Source organism: Pinus tabuliformis, chromosome 2_1 (genome assembly GCF_031772625.1).
Source record: "Pinus tabuliformis cultivar Carrire ecotype Pingquan chromosome 2_1, CPIR1, whole genome shotgun sequence".
NCBI classification, from domain to species: Eukaryota; Viridiplantae; Streptophyta; class Pinopsida; order Pinales; family Pinaceae; genus Pinus; species Pinus tabuliformis.
Genome location: NC_142299.1, coordinates 356,006,075 through 356,025,233, shown reverse-complemented (window position 1 = coordinate 356,025,233; position 19,159 = coordinate 356,006,075). Strand labels below are relative to the sequence as shown.

The following is a 19,159-nucleotide window of genomic DNA, read 5'->3' as shown; positions in this document are numbered from 1 at the left end:
CCAGTCTATTTTGACTGTTTCCCAAATTTCTCTATCTATGTTTTTAATGAAACCATTGACCAAATATTACAGCTCCAAATCCAAACTACTGGTTTCAATATGCATCAAAAGAGAAATAATATTGCCATACAGACAAAAGGTTGTTTTCGCCATACCAATACTCTATGGCCAACCATCCCCCACACACCCAATGGTAACTCCAAGACAAGTGTAGTTATTATGACTGATGCTAAAAACCAAAAAATCGAGCATCAAACAATTCGCTGGGAAGACTTGACTTTCCCTAAACACTGGGTAGTAAATAATCCTAAGCCTCTTGTTCCAAAAAGCATTACCTCAGGAGATATCACAGAAAATCTATCTTTTGCAGGCATATCCTTTCTCAGAATATCTACTATAGATCGCCGAGGTATTGAACTAGCCTGTAAAAGGTCTAAATATTACAGAGATCCTTCTACTGTAGATACTCCATGTTCGAGTTTTTCTTCCTGTAAACATATTTCCCTTTTTGAATTTGCAAAGATAGTTATCTTCGCCTCCTTAGAAGTTAAATGTTTAGAGTGCCAAAATATTGTCAATTTACTTACGCTCGCTGAAATTGCAATTCATGCGAACCATAATCCCAGTTATGGCAGAGCTCCTCCATCAACTTCTGTTAATCCATGCCCAAATCCTAAATGCTCAGAAATTCCTTTTCCACATGATCAGGAGCTTGACCATGTCCTTATGATGCATGAGATAATTACTTTGGAAGGAGAAGATCCAAGACTAGCTGAGATGATGAGTTTAAGGAGACCAGCTAAGCCCAAATATGGTCTAAGACACGCTGAGCAAGCAAATGGCCTTATACCAACATGTAGATTTGGTCCAGTCTCTCAAGACTGCAAAAAGGTTGTTGTGATGGAAATGCACAAATTCTTTTCTCTTATGAATGGATGTTTAAAATCTGAAATAAGTGCCAAATGGATGAAAGCAATGCTTAATTGGGATTTATTCACAATCCCCAAGCAGAAGAATTTGACAAGACTTATACTCCACAAGAGAAAAAGCAATTAACTAAAGATTGGAAGCATTACATGGAGGTTAATAATCCATGGATATCTTTCTATCTCTGGAAAGATAATGTTTCTCCAATAAATGTTTTCAATGGTTCATCATCAACTACTTTAGCTAATAAGCATGCCTGGACTGCATTAGATGGAAGCAAAGTAGAAACTTCATCAACATTTCCTCCCTTTAAAGGAATTGTTATTGGAGAAAACCAGAGTGCAGCTAAAGCTATCCCACTTGTGCAGAAAGATGATAATGCCTTAGGCATTGATGGCAGAATACAGAAGGCAAGTGAACCGCTGAATTGGACAAACACAGCAATAAAAGGCTTAGAAATTAACATAGCCAAAGCAGCAGAAGTGAAAGATCACTTTGATATTGTCCAAGTATCAATGAATGAAGTAAATAAATGTTTGAACAATGTATAGTATGATTCTACTGTTATTCATACACATGCTAAAGAAACTTTATCAAAGATAGAAGGAGTAGAATAATTTTCTAATATACAATAATTTTGTTCCGCTGGATTCCATACTCCTGATGCACACTGAACAATTTGTTCAGTATCTTCATTCTTTTGTTTCAAGATACCTCCCCATGCTATGTTGCTTACATCTGTTTCCACAATTTTAAATGCAAGATCATCAGCAACATATAAGATTGGCAGTGTTTTTACCTTGGCCTTGATATTTTGTACTGCCTTAGTATGGACTTCTGTCCATTCTGGGGGATTTTTCTTCAACCTTTTGTTTAGTATTCTTCTATCACTTGCACAGTCTTGATAGAAGTTACTGACATAATTGAGACATCCTAAAAATATTTGCAGTTGATTTTTATCTATTATGACATCAGGGAATTTGTCTGCAAATTCCAATGCATGCTTCTGCAAAGAGATCTGTCCATTGGAGATTGTATGTCCCAGAAATTTGACAGTGGTCTGAAAGACCTCTATCTTCTTCTTACTGAGTACACGTCGTTTGTGCTTCACCAATTGTTTGAAAATATTTACATGTTTGAAGTGATCCTGAATATTCTTGGAAAAAATTAACACATCATCTATATACACAATAAGACAAATAAAAATATGGCTTAAAAATCTTATCCATTACCTTCTGAAACTTGGATGGAGCATTCTTCAGTCCAAAAGGCATAACGTTCCACTCGTAGTGGCATGCTGGTATGCTGAAAGCAGTTTTATACTTATCTTTCTCTGCAATGGCGACTTTCCAAAATCCTGCCTTCAAGTCAAACTTAGAGAAAATTTTAGCTCCTGCTATCCTTCTGATCAAATCACCTTTGTGAGGTATAGGATATGTGTCATCTGCTAAAACTGAATTCAGAGGTTTGAAGTTTATTACTAACCTTGGAATTCCTTTGATTTGTTCTGCTCTCTTGTTGATGTAGAATCCATAACAGTTCCAACGACTGTCAGATTCTCTAATAAGTTTTCTGTCCAAGAGTTGCTTGATCTCTTTTTCGCAGAGATCTTTGTATTCTTTTTTCATAGGGATCACTCTGCTCTTACAAGGCTTACCCGCATAACCTTCTTTGTAAGGGAGCTCAAATGTATGCTGCTTCCTATGCCAAAATGCGTCGGGCTCTTCAGAACAGCATTCTTCTTCAATTTGCTTTCTTAGATCTTCAACATTTCTTTTTATTTGAGGATGTTTGAGATGTTCCTCAATCCTGAGGGTGGATTTCAAATCCTTTAGTTCTGAGAGTCTGGCTTGAGCTTTATCCAAATTTTGCACAATTTGGACCATTGTGGAGATCCTTGTATTTATGGCAGTACAATCTTCTTTCTGGTTCCCTTGGATGTGGGAACTGATATGAAATATCCAGCATTTCCATCTTTCAACCTTATTGAGCCATGAGGCTCCACTGCTGCCAAGAAAACATTTCCAAGAATACAATCTACAGGAATGTCTGCAACTGCAAATTTTAAATAAATGCAGTGCTGCTCAAAACATACAGATGCTTTGGGTATTTCATATTGGAGTTTTCTATTACCTAGATCCACCACTTTTCTTTCTACAGCAATGCAGTATTTTGCCGGAATGGTTTTTATATTAAGAATATTGATATCTGCTCCTAAATCAAGGAGCGCAATCATTTCAAACATTTCTCCTTTTATACAGATATTAATTCTGACATGATGTTGTTGATAAGAGATAGTCAGAATTCTCATTTCTTTGAATCCAAAATTTGGATCCTTAACTCCTTCAGCGACTTCAATCAGTTGATTACTGCTGTATTGGGTAGTGTCCCATGGTTGGTCTTCGTCTTCTTCTTTATTGACTACTTTCTTTCCTTTTTTGAGCTCTGCAATCTGGGACTTCAAAGCAGTGATTTCTGTCTTGATGTTGTGAATTTCACGACTCACTTCTCCCAAGGTGAGAGATCTCATCCTATCAAGTTTCTCTTGGTGCCTTTGATATGATTTAGTGTTTCTTTCGAATGAGGCATCAATAAACAGAGATTTCTTACCTGAATTTTTTGAAGCTCTAGTGCTTAGCTCTTCCATGAATGCTTCAGTCAGGCGATTCTTCATTTCTCCTTCTTCCATGGCTCAGATCTGGGATAAAATCTTTATCTCATCTTCTTTAGTGGCAACCATCAAAACTTTCTCTTTTTGGGCTTAAGATTTTGCCCTTCTTCGTTGGAATCACTAAAAAATTCTGAATCAGACTCATATTGGATCAGATTCAGAACAAAAACATTTTGAAATATCAGAATCTGAGCATTACTGCATGTGAGCTTGAATTTCTTCTCTAGAGGAATTGAAAGAATCATAAGATGATTCTTCAATCTGGTGTTGCTGAGCTATTTCTCTGATTACTACATTGGGACAGCGTTCTGTCTTATGAGTATGGGAACCACATTTCATGCATTGCATTCGTCCCTTACCTTCCTGCTTTACTTGTTTTCCTCTTTGAACAAAGGCCTAAGATGTTTTGCCTCTGTTTCTCTTCGAATCTTCACCTTCTGGACATCTAAAGGAAGTATGTCCATTCTGACCACATAGCCAACATAAGACTATTCCATTTTTCTTGTTTTGATGTGTGCAGATGGATATCAAAAGGATTGTAATAATGTGTTCCAGGAACATACTTGTAAGTTGTAATATCCCTTTCTTCTTCTGGAGGTTTGGCCTCGAGATTACTTGGAATATTTCCTTCTATCCTTTGTATAATTTCTACGATTTTTGTAAAATGTTTCTTTAAATTCTCTTTTTGCTCTCTTTTTTGCTTTTCTCCTTTTTACCAAAGGATTATCTGTTGTCAATCCATACTTGCTGCAAATAGACTTCTTGTCTAGTAGTCTGGAAATTTTTTGTAGAGATTTATTAACTTTAGAGCTGGTACAAAGACTAACCAGGGTCTTTGTGATATGGGCATATATCTCTCCCCATGTATAAGATTCAAAAGGCAATTGAAAGGCTTCTTGTAGTCTGATGTAATCTACAAACCTGGATGGCTAGGCTGCAAGGTAAACTTGTTTCCATAACAAGTTTTTTGAATCTTTGACTTCATAAATCCGCTACATCCAATCTCTGTGGAAGTCTTCAAACTGAGACATTTTATGACATTTTAAGTTCATAAGCATGACTTCACAAATTTTGGTCACACAAAAGGGTTTTTATTGACATTATATGGCAGATTCAAAATGTTTCCAGATTTTGTGATGAATCTTGATGTATGTACAGGTTAGGAAAGTCTTTTTCACCTCCACTCTCAAATAAGTTCCTTGAAATGGTAACCAATGCAGATGATGACAGTAAGCTATGACACTTTCAACTAGGTCACACCATTTATGGATCCTTGAGACACATGAGTTACAGATGATGATAGTAAGCTATGACATTTTCATCTAGGACCTAGGTCACACCTGTTATGAATCCTTGAGACATGAATTACAGATGATGACACTTTCATCTAGGTCACACCAGTTATGGATCCTTGAGACATGAGTTATCTTCCCCTCACTAAGGCCCTTCCACAAATCAACACTCCTAGTGGTGATTGCAAGGTCTGTGTGATAGAATAAACATCAGTAATAATCCTTTCTAAAGGACAACGCAAGATGTGCCTCCATGCCCATTAAATTAGTTCACAGTGATTTTGTCGTCCCGTGGCCAATTCTTCTGTTGGGGGAACCAAATACTTCCTCACCTTTATAGTTGACTATCCTCAATTTCTATGGGTACGCACCATTAAATCCAAGGATGAGATGTTTGGCAAATTCTAGGAAACTCAAAACTCTTACAAAAGCTCAATGCAAACAAAAGATTGAGTGTCTCCACACTGATGGGGGAGGCTAGTATATTAAAAATGCTTTCTGACAGTTTCTCCCTTCTCATGGCATTTTACTCTTGAGCAATAATGGAAATGGCATGTTGTATGCTTCATTCTTAGAAATATGAAGTCGTCTTTTAAAAAAAGGTGGATGTTTGAGCAACATACAACATGAATCGCACCCCTACACATGTGATCACTTGTGTGACTTCTTATGAACGATTTCAAAGGCAAAAGACTTCTATCACACACTTCTTTATCCTTGGATCATGTGCTTGGGTCCACCCTTCTCATCAAAGGCAAGATATATCACATATCTATTACACTCCTTGCAAGACTCTGGTGGGTTACAGTGAGACTTCTCAAGGTCATCATCTATGACCCCTCTCACTCAGTGATTAAATATCATGAAGTTATCTTTGATGAACCTATCCCTCGTGGTCTACCAAGATCTCTTCCATCACTTATTGTCAATGATGATTCTAGTGATGGTTCTCCACATGTATCCATGGATCATGTCTCTTTTACTCTTGCTCAGTCACTTTATTATTCCCAACTAGTTGTAGTTGACCTTTCCTCGTCTCCATTTGACGTGGTCCACTTAAATGTGCTCCTCCAAGTATTCCATCTACAATTAGGGGACAATTTGACAGGACCACTTCTCTAGTCCCTCCTCTCTCCCATATGCGTCTTCCAATCCTCCATTTTTAGGTGAGATTACTACCACCCTAGATGTACAGCCTAGTGATGCTTCCACCACTAATGACACTTTGAACTTAGATGCATAGCAATTGGAAAAGGATGATGACAATGATCATACTCATTCATTGTTCTTGCTTCTATCTAAGTGGGTTGTTGCCACTCTCACAATTCTGCTAATTTTCTTGCAATTCCTTCCATGCAGCAGTCAAGTCACCCACCAAGATCCCCTATTTCAGTTGGCCCTCCTCTTCTTGACAAATCCCCAATTAACTCCATCAAAGGCGCTTTGTAGCATGATCAATTCCAATGAAGATTATGAAGGTCTTCTCCATGAGAAACATGCCTTTTGATGACCACTAGCTTGGCACTAGGAGAGGGTACTTTGAGTCTGTGATGCTCTATCACGATGCATATTGTGATGATTTGTGGATGTAATTCCTTCTCTGTGGCCCCTCATGCAACTTAAGGGGGTGTGTTGAGATAATAGTTAATCTTCACTTAGGGCCACATGTTGATCTCTATTTGATGTATTGGTGGCCTTACAAGCCTACATATGGGTAACTAAAGCCAATTTATTGTACTTTTCTATATTTGACTTTAGGGATATCACTATAAACCCTGAAGCAAGTGTATAAACAGAACTGTTCATCATTTGTAATTCATGCAGTCGAGTTACTATTTGATCAAGACCCTGACAGCAATCTTTCTCTAGAGTACTTCCCTTGTTCGTGTGCTTGGATATTACCACAATCTCTCTTAGGTTCATCATTTAAATGTTGTTTGGTTTTTGTTGTATTTTAGGTTGGTTGGATTAAAGTTAATTTGAGATTTCAACATAGATCCACTATCTTATGATCTCAATAGTGCCTAGTTCAAATCCCCTTGGATGAGGCAAAGTAATCTATGCCAAATGATTTTTGGGATACCATCCACAAATATTAGGAAGTATCACTTGGGTTTCCCTGCAAGGATTTCCTTGGATTAAAAAAAAGGAATATCCAAACATATTGTATTCAAACTTTCCAAAAGTCTAGCATATCCATATAAATTATAAATATCGGTATGATGTGGGTTTGTAACTTACATTTTTAATTGCTTGGAAGCATTTGCTTCTTTTTGTGGATGCATCTACCACTCCATTTGCTTCTATGTTTATTGATCAATTAAGATTTTTCAGTAATGCATAATATTGGGCACCACCACTGTGACACATTATACTTACTAGTCCCATTGAACTATCTAGGACATTTGGGGACATTCATATAATTTTTCTCTCTAGTTTTATTCTCACACTTCAACCACTTAATTTTATGACCTCAGTTCATTAAACATTTCAGTCTTTTTGTTGTATCTGGAAGGATGAGGTATCTATGCAATAGTTGGCTAAAAGCTTTCTTCTCATTAAAGATGATAAAGAACTAGTTCAGATTTTATTTCTGCTTTGACAGGATGGAGGAAAAGGATATGATTTATCGTTGTATATAGCCTTCTGCCCTTGTTTTCTCTTTGTGAATATATCCATGATTAGAAAAGATGTATGTTTCCTTTAATAATTAAATAAAAATAAAAGAAGAAGAAGGAGATCCAGCATTGAGACCAAAAAACACAGCAAGAAAAAATTGATGTGATAGTTGTAGCATGTGTTGAACCTCAGATGAAAAGTTTCCCAAAATAAACTGCATTAAAAATATATATTGACAGATAGATAGGAATAAAATGTTGAGCCTCTAAGAAGCATGTTGCATATCCACAAAATATACAATCACTATCAAAAAAACCCCAAGTTTCAAAAAGTTCCAACATTGGATATATTTCTTTGGATGAATCTTATTAGTGAAAAAAAAAACCACAGTTACAATCATGCATTAGTGAATCTATCAAATGCCCTACCAAAATAGCTACTTCACAAGATCAAATCACATAGGATAAACCTCAAACACTCTAATGTTTACACAATTAAACACCAAATTCTTGAACAACATATACATATGTCTAACAAACTATACACTGATAAGCTCATCAAACAGATCATTAAAATTGTAAGCACGACATGAATGTTCAAGAAGAAGCCTTTCAAATTCTTAAGAACAGTGAAGCGGATTAATAATATGGTACTTTTATCTTAATATAAAATATAATAATAGTTTGTACATAAAAGTTGAGGATTTAAATTAATTTAAAACATGTATTATTTTCAATATGTTATTCCATTATATTGGCAGAGAGATGTAATAACTTTATGTGCTCTTGACTAACAAAAAGATTCCAGTACTTATTTTTGTTTGCCCTTACTTACTCGTCTTCAAAGTGAAAGATTATAAAGGGTTGATTTTGTGGCAAACATAAGGAATAGAAAATATAATGGAAATGCCAATGCCAATCAAATCCCCTGCAGTTCTCATTCTGATATTCTCACCTGATGATATCCTGGTGGCAAGTTGTAAATAACTTGAAAAACAGATGGGCATCCTTCAACAGGAGACATTGGCAATGTGTCAACCCACCTGCAACATAATATAAATGTTTAGTGCTCATAATAGATCCATGATTTTTTCAAACCAATTATTTGACAAATGTAGCATTCTCTTTCTGTCATCCAACTTCACAAAGTTATCAACAATCATACAAGTTGAATGTTATCAATATAATATATGAAAGTAATAAATAATAATATAAATAATAATTAGTTATTGAAGATGTCCCAAAGGTCATGAATAAGGGCCACTTTGCCTAGTTTATAAGCACGGTCCTCATTTGTAACCAAAAATATTCTTCATTCATACACTTGTACAATATATTCTCTATTCCTAAAATGGACTCTTTCACTGTATTCCTAATATCTTGGACTATTTGACATGTGTAACCGTACTTTGTTCGTTACATCGGTATCAGAGCCAATTTGATCGGCCTTTGGCCATCAACGCTTCACTGGGTTCACTACCATTGCAATTGAGGTTCTCCATTTTGCCATTAGGCCCTTGGCCATATATATATAAGGAGTAGGTAAAAATAAAGGAGTTAATTAAAAATTAAAAATATATATATAAGAGTATATAAAAAAAAATTTAAAAAGTCAAAGATAAAAAATATATATATATAATAATTAAAAAACAAATAAAATAAAATAAAAACTTATATAAAAATATAAATAAAAACAAAACAAAAAACGATAGCTGCAGCCACCACCACAGCCTCCTAAGGCTCAACAGACCAACATCGTGTTGCAGCGGCCTTCTCCTTTGTCGCCTGAGTACACTGTTGTCAGCCTGTTCGTTAAATTGGTTGCCTCATTCACCGATAGTCGTAGTCTGTACAACAGCATCCAGACATCGTGCTACATTGTGCTTGTCGTTGCGACTGTGAATTTAAAATTAGAGCATTACATACACAATTCGGCTCAGCATTCCAATATTTCAACGTGACTACACCGAGGATCACAAATCTTCACTTTTTAATTTCTTAGAAAGGGTTGTGAAAGTGGGACGAGTTAGAGGAGACTGAATCAAAGATTTTAAACTGTTCAAAAACTTCTACTCGAGACGTGTCCAATTGTGCATAAGTTGAATTACCACACTACAGGGAATTTTTTTTTCAGAATTAGCAAAAAGGCTTTGAGGCCTGAGAATACACACACACACACATATAGATTTATATAAAGTGTAAATTACAATTTATAAGTCTAGAAAGGGGTTACTCAAAGTTTGTCTGAATCCTATCTAGAAGAAGAAGGAAGCAAAAGAACATTTTTTCAAGAAAAGTCAAAAGTTGGATTTGAGAGGCTTTTTTTTGGAGTTAATTAAACTTATTTTTACATTAAGGGAAGCGATAAAGGAATTTTGAAGTCTTTTACTAAAAAGAGAATTAAATAATAATAATAATAATAATTCCAAAGGTATTTATAAGTTTAAAAAGGGGGGGGGAATACAATATCATATTCCAAATTTCATTTATATATAAACTTTGTGGTCAAAGTATCGTTTGACAAAATTATCGATGAACGCAAATGGAATCAATCATTGAAGAGAAAAGAATGGAGTCTATAACAAGAGAGAAAGGAAGAATTTCAGAAACTTCATATAACTATGCTTCAGTGCTATTTAGAATTAAAGGGACTCTTGCAAGAAAAGATGTTGCTATTTCTATCTCACTCGCCAAAGAATTATATAAACCCTAAACTCACTAACCATTGGTGACTCCCAAATCAAATATAATCGAAAAATTAGACCTCTGGAACACACACAAATCAATACGACATAACAGATTTACAATTAAACATTAGGGACTATACGTTTATATCACAATTCTAAGTTCAATCCCTATGGGGTGATCGGAGTGACATAATTTTGGGTTCACCCTAGATGTAATCACTAGGGTTGTTCATTTTAAATACGAAGAAAATGTTTGACATTTTCCTACAAGAAGAAACAAACAGTGTTCCACAGGGACGTGTCCCCCAGGGTCAGGTGCGTGCAACCCTCGCACCCCACACACCCGGGACGGGGGGACGACATCTGGGGAAATGTTTCCCCACGTCCCCCTTTTGGGGAGACGCGGGGGGAGCGTTTCCCCAATGTGGGGGACGCGACTCCCCAAAAGGGGGACTCCTGGGCGTCTCCCCTCAATATGGGCTATGCGTCCCCCGTTAAATTTGCTTTTAAACAGTGATTTATGACAGGGAAAAACCTCATATTTGACCATATTTCCCTACTAATACTATGCAATTCATGGTAATGTTAAATTCTTAAAGTAAAAGTAACCTTCTCTTTTATATTTCATTTTCATCATTTTACTTAAATTTTTAACATTACCATGAAATGACTCAGGATGTTTAAGAGTGGTTCCGACCTCATTGGATTTCTTATGGAGAAAGTAGAATTTTAGATCTCGCTCAAAATCCAGTAGACTTAACAGGATTTCAAGAATTCAGGATTCGATGGATTGCAATGTTTCCATTGCATTTTGTCATGTACAAGGGTATGGAATTAGTATATAATCAAGAGCACCAAGCCCTCTTTGTACTTTAAAGTGACTTTTAGACTCATCACTCCATTGTTTTTGAGTTTTAGTTGTATCAATTTACCAGTGTGGAAAAAGTCCCGAAAAAATCGCGATTTATTCCTAAAATCCTAAATTTTTGGGCAAAACGATTAAATCGCGCGATTTTTTGGCGACTTTTTGGTAAACGAAAAAATCGTGATTTTATCGAATTACTCCCGATTTAATCTGGAGTCGACCCAAAAAGTCGGCCTCCCTTCCCAATGGATGGATAAAAAGTCGGAAAAGGTTAATTTCGCTTCATTTTCGTTGTGTATTTTGGCATTCGGCATTGTGGAGATACAAGGGTTTCCATTTCCCTGTGCCATTGTGTTAAGAGCAGCTGTGGAGAATCGAGATACAAGGGTTTCCGTTTGCCATTGCGTTAAGAGGAGCCCGCTCTATTAAGGACCAAGGTATGTTTCTAATTAACCCGAGATACATGTTTCTTAAATCTTTCAGCAGATTGCATCATTGTAATATGTAATATGTATAATATATATGGCTATGCGGAACATAGCCATATATGTATAATATGTATAATATATGTATTATGTATAATATGTAATATCATAAATGTATTATAATCTACGCAATTGTGGTTTGTCGCCTTCAAACTCAGACAGAAACTTATATCTACTCTTTGTGGCATGAACAGAAAATAGTTGGATCAAAGGTAAACTTAGTGAAAGATTGTCAAGACTGCAAAGCATCACAACACTTGAGAACAGAGGCAACGACAGTCCCTCTCATATTCATATTTTTCAAGTTCATTGAATCAGTTCTAAATGTGTCAAATGTCACAAAAGTTTTATGTGGTGCAGTAGTCTAGACTCTAAGTCTAAACCAGTCATGGTAACAATAATTCCACACTAAATGATAGAACTAAACTCAATCGACTACAAGTAATAGAACTGAACTCAATCGACTACAAGTAATTGACACCTATGTTATAAATTATAATTATGTATAATATATATGGCCTTGCTGCTCCAAAACTCTGTCCAAAACGGATAGTCAAAAGGGTAATCTCAAAACCAACACTCACTGCCAGTGAATCTGCCAGTGACTCTACACAGTACACAGTCACACTGCTAGTGACTCTACAGTCTACACAGTACACAATCACACTGCACAGAGCCTAAAAATCTGTGGGTTGTAGCATATAATTTCATAATCATAAATGGTAAAAGTTTTATCATAAAACAGTGACATAATCATAAATTAAAATGATAAAACAATGACCTTATAATGACTGTATATTGACTTGATAACGGCAGTGTTCATGTGATGACATGCAGTGTTCATGTGACTTCAAAATAGCTACTATGTATTGTGAATTTGTAATTTAAATTTACTAATTTGTTTCTGAGTGCAATACAAATTAATAAATTATATTTTGCTGATTTGAAGGCTAAAGCAATTTAATTTCTTTCAAAAAAAAATTGTGCCCAAGTTTAAATTCAAGTTCAAAGTTTAAAACAAAATGCCAAGGATTTTGGATGCTATGTGGGAGTTTGGTGAACTTGATACTACACCTGAAACTGGGGGGGTCAATAGAATGTATTTGACTTGCAAGTTGTGTGGCAAGCATATGTCAGGAGGTATCAACAGATTAAAATTCCATTTGAGGCAAATTCCAGGGCAAAATGTTGACCTTTGCACAAATACACTACAGAAATCATCCGACGGGCCATTCAATCATTGATGGATAAAGAGGACGGAAAGGACACTAGGGCAACACTAAAAAACCAACTTGTAGGGACCTCAAGAGCGAGGGGACTTGAGAGTGGCAGTGCTTCTTCAGCAGCATCACCTTCCTCACCCATAGGTCCCAGCCCCTCATCTATCTCATCTTTTTTTGTTCCTAGAACCACAGCTGGTGCACAACCTGGGATCAAATCAGCAATGAAAAAAGAAAAAGGCAGAAGTTGACAGGTTGGTCAGTAAGTGTCTACTATGGAGTGATGTTCCTTTCAATATTGCCAAGACAAACCCATTCTACCAGCCTATGTTTGATGTTGTTGTTGTCGTTGGCCCGGGGTACAAAGCCCCCACCTTTTGCAGAATCGAGAGGGCCTCTTCTTCAAGATGAAAACACTGCTTGCACTGCTAGATTGGCGGAGTTTAGGGCATCATGGGAACAAACTGGATGCACAGTCATGTCAGATGGTTGGACTGACCAGAAGGGTAGGACATTTCTTAACTTCTTGGTTAGTTGTCCCAAGGGGACAATGTTTATGAAATCTGTTGATGCATCTACACGCATTAAAGATGCACGTACATTATGTGAGTTGTTGGACATCTTCATTCAGGAAGTAGGCCCAAGCAAAGTTGTCCAAGTCATAACAGACAACGCTGCAAATTATGTTGCAGCTGGCAAGATGCTTATGGAGAGGTATCCTAACTTGTTTTGGACACCTTGTGCTGCTCATTGCATTGACTTGATGTTGGAGAATATAGGTAAGATTCCTACTGTGAGGGATATTGTTGAATCATCCAAGAGCATAACAAAATTTATATATAATCATGCATCTGTGCTTAGCTTGATGAGAAAATACACCAAAAACAAAGAGTTGGCGCGTCCTGCCATTACACGATTTGCCACTACTTTCATATCTCTTCAGTCTCTGTTGAATTCTATGTGGGATGTGAAGAGCATGTTTCTCTCAGCGGATTGGCGTTCTTTTTCTATTAGCCGCAAACCAGAGGGAGAGGGCATATGCAGACTAGTTTCATATGATCAAAACTTTTGGGCGGGAGTAGAGGAGGTGTGTGCCATTTCAGAACCTTTGGTAAGGGTTCTTCGGTTGGTTGATGGAGACAAGCCCGCAATGGGCTACTTGTATGAGGCCATGGATAGGGCCAAAGAAACAATTCGTGCTTATTATGTAGATAAGGGAGACGAGGAGTTAGAGAAACAACAAGTCATATGGAGAGTGATTGATCAGCGATGGAACAATACCCTCCATCGCCACATTCATGCTGCAGGTATCTACCTCAACCCTGCATTTTCTCACGCTTATGGTTTCAGATTTGATGCCAAGGTGACGGATGGATTCTTCACTTGTGTCGAGAGGATGGTGTCATCTGAGCAAGAACGTGAAGATATTTATAAAGAAATGGAGGTCTATAGGATGGGAGGTGGCACATTTGGTTTTATGGTTATTAAAAATAGGACGACCAAAATGCCAGGTAAGCTTCAATTTGTTTCAAACTTTCAAGTTTAGAATTTCAATGTTTTATTTTATGTTTCTCCTTTTTCTTTTAACTTGTAGATGCTTGGTGGACAAGCTATGGTGCCAGAGTACCCCATCTCCAAAAGCTTGCCATTCAAGTGCTCAGGCAAACATGCAGTTCCTCTGGGTGTGAGTGCAACTAGAGTGTATTTGACAAAATACACAGCAAAAAACGCAACAAGTAAAAAGATTTCAAATTAAATTTCTTGAATTCATTTGATTAATTTTAATATTTAAATTTTCTAAGTACTAATTTACAATCTATGACCCTAATACAGATTGGAGTCCCAACGTCTACGTCTACTACAATCTTCGATTATGGGTAAAACAGCTTCAGAAACCTACTGATGTGGAAGCCATCTCATTGGACAATATTGATACCATCTCTTCATGGAGAGTCGAGACTGAGAGGCTGATCATGGACTCGATCCCGGATTGGTTAGGTGTGGATCTAGAGGATGTAGCAGTTGCAGGGGAGGGAGAGCCAAAGGTAGAGGAGGAGCTACATCAGTGTCAGGAGGCACTAGCAGAGCTAGATGAGGATGATGAGGAGGAGGTGACACCATCTAGGATGGGCAGCAGCATAAGACAGAGGCCACCTCTTCCATCGGCTTCTAGAGGATGATTGAGTCCATTTGTATCCCCAGGGGCAGGGCCTTCTTCCTCTAGAGAAAAAGGCAAAGTCGTTCCCTATTCCCATAAAAAGGGAAGAGGATCTCAGTGACTGACTACTTGATGACTTTTAGATGACTCATGATATACATTTATTATATTTTTTGTTGATATTTTGACTCTTGAGAGCTGAGACTCAGACAGGACTCAAAATTCAGGAGTTGATTCACTATTTTGATATGTGATGTAGCACTAGACTTCATATAAATATTATATATTAGCTTTCTTTACATGTTTATGTGGAAATGCATTTATTTGATGTTGTGGATACTCTAAATGTTAAAAAAAATGAAATAAAATAAATGAATAATTTCGTGTTTTTTTAATTTTGCCGACTTTTGGCCGACTTTGCAAAGTTTTTCAACTTTTGGACCCTTGCCGAATTAATCCCGACTTCGACTTTTTCCGCATTGCAATTTACTATTCCAGTATTCAGATTTCAGTATCTATTATAGTCTATTTTGCTTAGTACTAATTAGATTCTAGAATGATGAATGATGAATTCTAATTTTAAATCAATTTAGAATCTAGAATGATGAATGATGAATGATGAATTTAATTTTTAAATCAAGGTAGATTCTAGAATGATGAATAATGAATAATGAATATGGATTGGAGTATTTCATTACTGAATCTTGTGATCTATGGAAGAATCATGTATGTATTAGTAAGGATGATGAGTATGGATCAATGTATTTCATTATTTAATTCAAATATGTATGTATCATAGTATTTATGCTTTCATTATTGAATATAATTTTATATATATATATATATATATATAGTAAAAAGGAAAATATATATATATACCCCGACGTCCCCCTGTCCCCCCAAATTTCCCTAAAATTTGAGGGTACTCCCACACGTCCCCCGTGTGCGTCTCCCCGCACCCGCGTCTCCCCGTCCCAGAGTCTTGGTGGAACATTGGAAAAAAATAATGCTACAAGACATTATATTGAAACCAGATTCACTAATACCAGAAGACATAAATGATAAAAGATATCTCAAAAGTGATCCTTCAAGAAAGTCAAAAATTGACAAAACTATTGTAGACAAAAACAAAGAAGTTTCTCGCTCAAGGATCACAGCAAAAAATTACTGATGCAAATTAAGAAGCTTAAGAAGGACAAGGAGTCATTGGAAAACAAGGTACAACAACTTATCGAGAAGGAAGCATCGAAATGTTCAAATGCGGAATTTAAAGTTGAAGAAAGGGAACAAATACAGATCCCATTACCCTCACAATTCAAACAAGTCCAAACCCAATTGAAGCCAAAGCATACTCAGATGTTGCAATTGAAACCAGATTTTCTAATACCAGAAGACATAAATGATAAAAGATATCTCAAAAGTAATCCTTCAAGAAAGTCAAAAGTTGACGAGACTATCGCAGACAAAAACAAAGAAGTTTCTTGCCTCAAGGACCACAACGAAAAATTACTGATGCAAATTAAGAAGCTTAAGAAGGGCAAGGAGTCATAGGAAAACAAGGTGCAACAGCTTATCGAGAAGGAAGCATCGAAATGTTCAAATGTGGAAATTAAAGTTGAAAAAAAAGGAACAAATTCAGATCCCAATTACATCACAGTTCAAACAAGTCCAAACCCGATTGAAGCCAAAGCATACTTAGATGCTGCAGTTCAGACAATGAAAATTCCAAGTGAAGATTATGTAACCAACTCAACAACATAAGTACCTGAAATAAATCAATAAAGTGCCAAAACCACGATCACAGAAAATCAGGTCACAAGAAATATTAATCGATATCCTCATCATAAAAGCAGAGACTAATCAGTGAATGTGCCAGCATCATACAGAAAGGAAACAACAGACTTATGTTCCAAAAACTACTGCTGTCAACACAATTCAGTGTTATGATAAAATTTCATCCAAAGTATCTAGTAACCACAAGATTGCACAGAAGATTGATTTAGGATGGTCAGATCCTCTCTCAGTTTGACAACTCTGTTTCATAGGTGCATGTTCGTGAGGAAAAAATATTATGATTTCTTTCATTAGCTTTAATTTAGGAAAAGAACATTAATTAATTTATTTGATTAGCATTGGCTATTGGGCTAACGTTTCTAAAGATAAATAATTTAATTATTTATGCGACTTAGATTTAATCTCCACAGTTGATCTAAATGGGTTAAGATTTAATCATAGCTCTCTATCACTTCGGAGATTAGGGATTTGGCTCAATGAGAAATTATAAAGGGAACCTAAGAGAGAGGATGAAGAAACAACATTGTGATTGAGAAAAGATTTTCTCAAAGGGTGAGAGGCTCAAGTGACTGAAGAGAAAGAGAAAGTGTGCAGCAAGGGCTTTCAGTAAGGGAAATTAGAGGAAGCTGAGAATTTGGAGGGAGGCCGAGATCATGAAGGAGGAGGCCAAGTTTTCTATGCAGGCTATGTTTGAAAAATGAGGCCAAGTTTCATCCAAGGGCCGCGTGGAGCAAGGAAGGAGGCTGAGTTTCCGGCTGGGGAGGGGGGTAGTCTTTCCAGTGCGCAGGCCATACAGGGGTCAAATTCACAAGTAAAGGCCAAGATTTGCCAGGGCCGAATTTATTCAGGGAGGTTGAATTTACAAAGGCCAAATTTCTCTTGGGCCAAGAATCCAGAGGGCTATATACAGGTTCAATTATTGCTGTAACTTCTGTGCATTTTTCTCTGGGTCAAGGCCCTAAATTTTCCAGATTAATAAAAGTGAAGGGAGATTTATTGGGCAGAAAAAATCTGCTGTTCTTGTAGTGATTTCCTATTTATTTTCCACTGCATAATTTTAATTGTGAAGTTAACAAATACCAATGTGTTTATTTTCATCAGTTCAAAAAATTAATTTATTGGTTAATAAATTACTGGGTATAAAATAATTGCTGTGTGAAATAGAATAGACCTGGCATTTAGAAATTAACAAAAACCATCAGGTGTGACGGCATTAAATAATTTGTCATTGCATGCATAAAACAGAATTCCATGACCATACCTGATCAAAGGCACCAGTTGAACCAAGGACATATAAGCCAGAATCTAAACTCGAGAGATTTCCCTCTTACATGACCATGTTTATTAATTATGTGTACATTTTTATTATAATAAAACTTCAATTCACTTCAACATATCAAGATTTGCCTTAGTTTTATATTTAACATTATGACCCATATCTATCATAAACAACTGCATATTCCTAACATCAGAATATATCCAACAACTACTACATTCAAGTAACTGTACCATGGTCCATACCAATATTGTCAAAAATAACTTCTATCCTTTGTTACAGGAAACTCCACCATGAGGTATTGGAAACGTGTTTCAGAAATGTTTCTGAAATGCAACTGAAATGTTTTAATCGCATTTCAGACTTTTGAAACATTGTTTTGATCATTTCAGCAGGCATTTTGGCTGTTATAGTCAATGTATTAGTTGTTTCAGCTAATGTTTAGGTCACTATACAAACAAAAAGGAAAGCTTTTAAATCTTACAAATCAAGATATAAATATGGGGCTAGGACCTCTCTTAATGACAACTCTTTTTTTGGCTTTATTCCAAATTTGAAATTCATGAATGGTATTTTGAAATTTGTCTCCTGGTTTCTTTTATATATAGTAATACAAATGTATGCATCTATTTGGTGTATCCTGATCCTTAGCTGTATTGATCTGATAATCACCCTATGAGTGACCTCAGTGAAGATTTATTAAACAAAAGGCATTACAAACCTACGTGCTGGTGTGTGTTCTGTGTTATTGAAATAACAGAACGATCAGATTGCCAATACACAGAAAATAAATGGAAAGACAGCAGAGAAATACAGTAAGCAATACAAAGACACAAGCAATTTTTTAATAAGGAGTTCACCCTATTCTCCAAGGCTACGTCTCCGGTCCAGCTTCAGTGGTGGCCTTGTTTTATTGTGTCTTTCAGCAGAGAAATTACAATGCAGGGACTCAATATGAGTTCTCCTGAAGCAGATTTTGCTTGGCAGAGTGGTTCTTGGATTCCCCAAGCCACTTGGAGTACACAGACTCTTGTTCTTCCTACCAGCTATGTGACCCTCGGTCTACAATGGAAAGAGCCAACTGTGATGCTCAATCCGGACAGATTCCTCTATGGGAAGGCTTGATTCTTCAAGCTCTCTGGTGCTCAATGCTGCCTATGGTCAAC

The 19,159-nt window shown here is 36.5% G+C and overlaps 1 protein-coding gene across 2 annotated transcripts in view; it reads right to left on the bottom strand.

Moving 5' to 3' along the window:
* Positions 1 to 19,159, bottom strand: part of SNF4 (sucrose nonfermenting-like protein) — a 268,765-nt gene that overhangs the window by 222,485 nt on the left and 27,121 nt on the right. For both annotated transcript variants that reach the window (XM_089402672.1, XM_089402673.1), the window contains exon 2: positions 8,464 to 8,551. In XM_089402672.1, the coding sequence (XP_089258798.1) occupies positions 8,464 to 8,551 (88 nt within the window). The remainder of the gene's footprint in view (positions 1 to 8,463; positions 8,552 to 19,159) is intronic.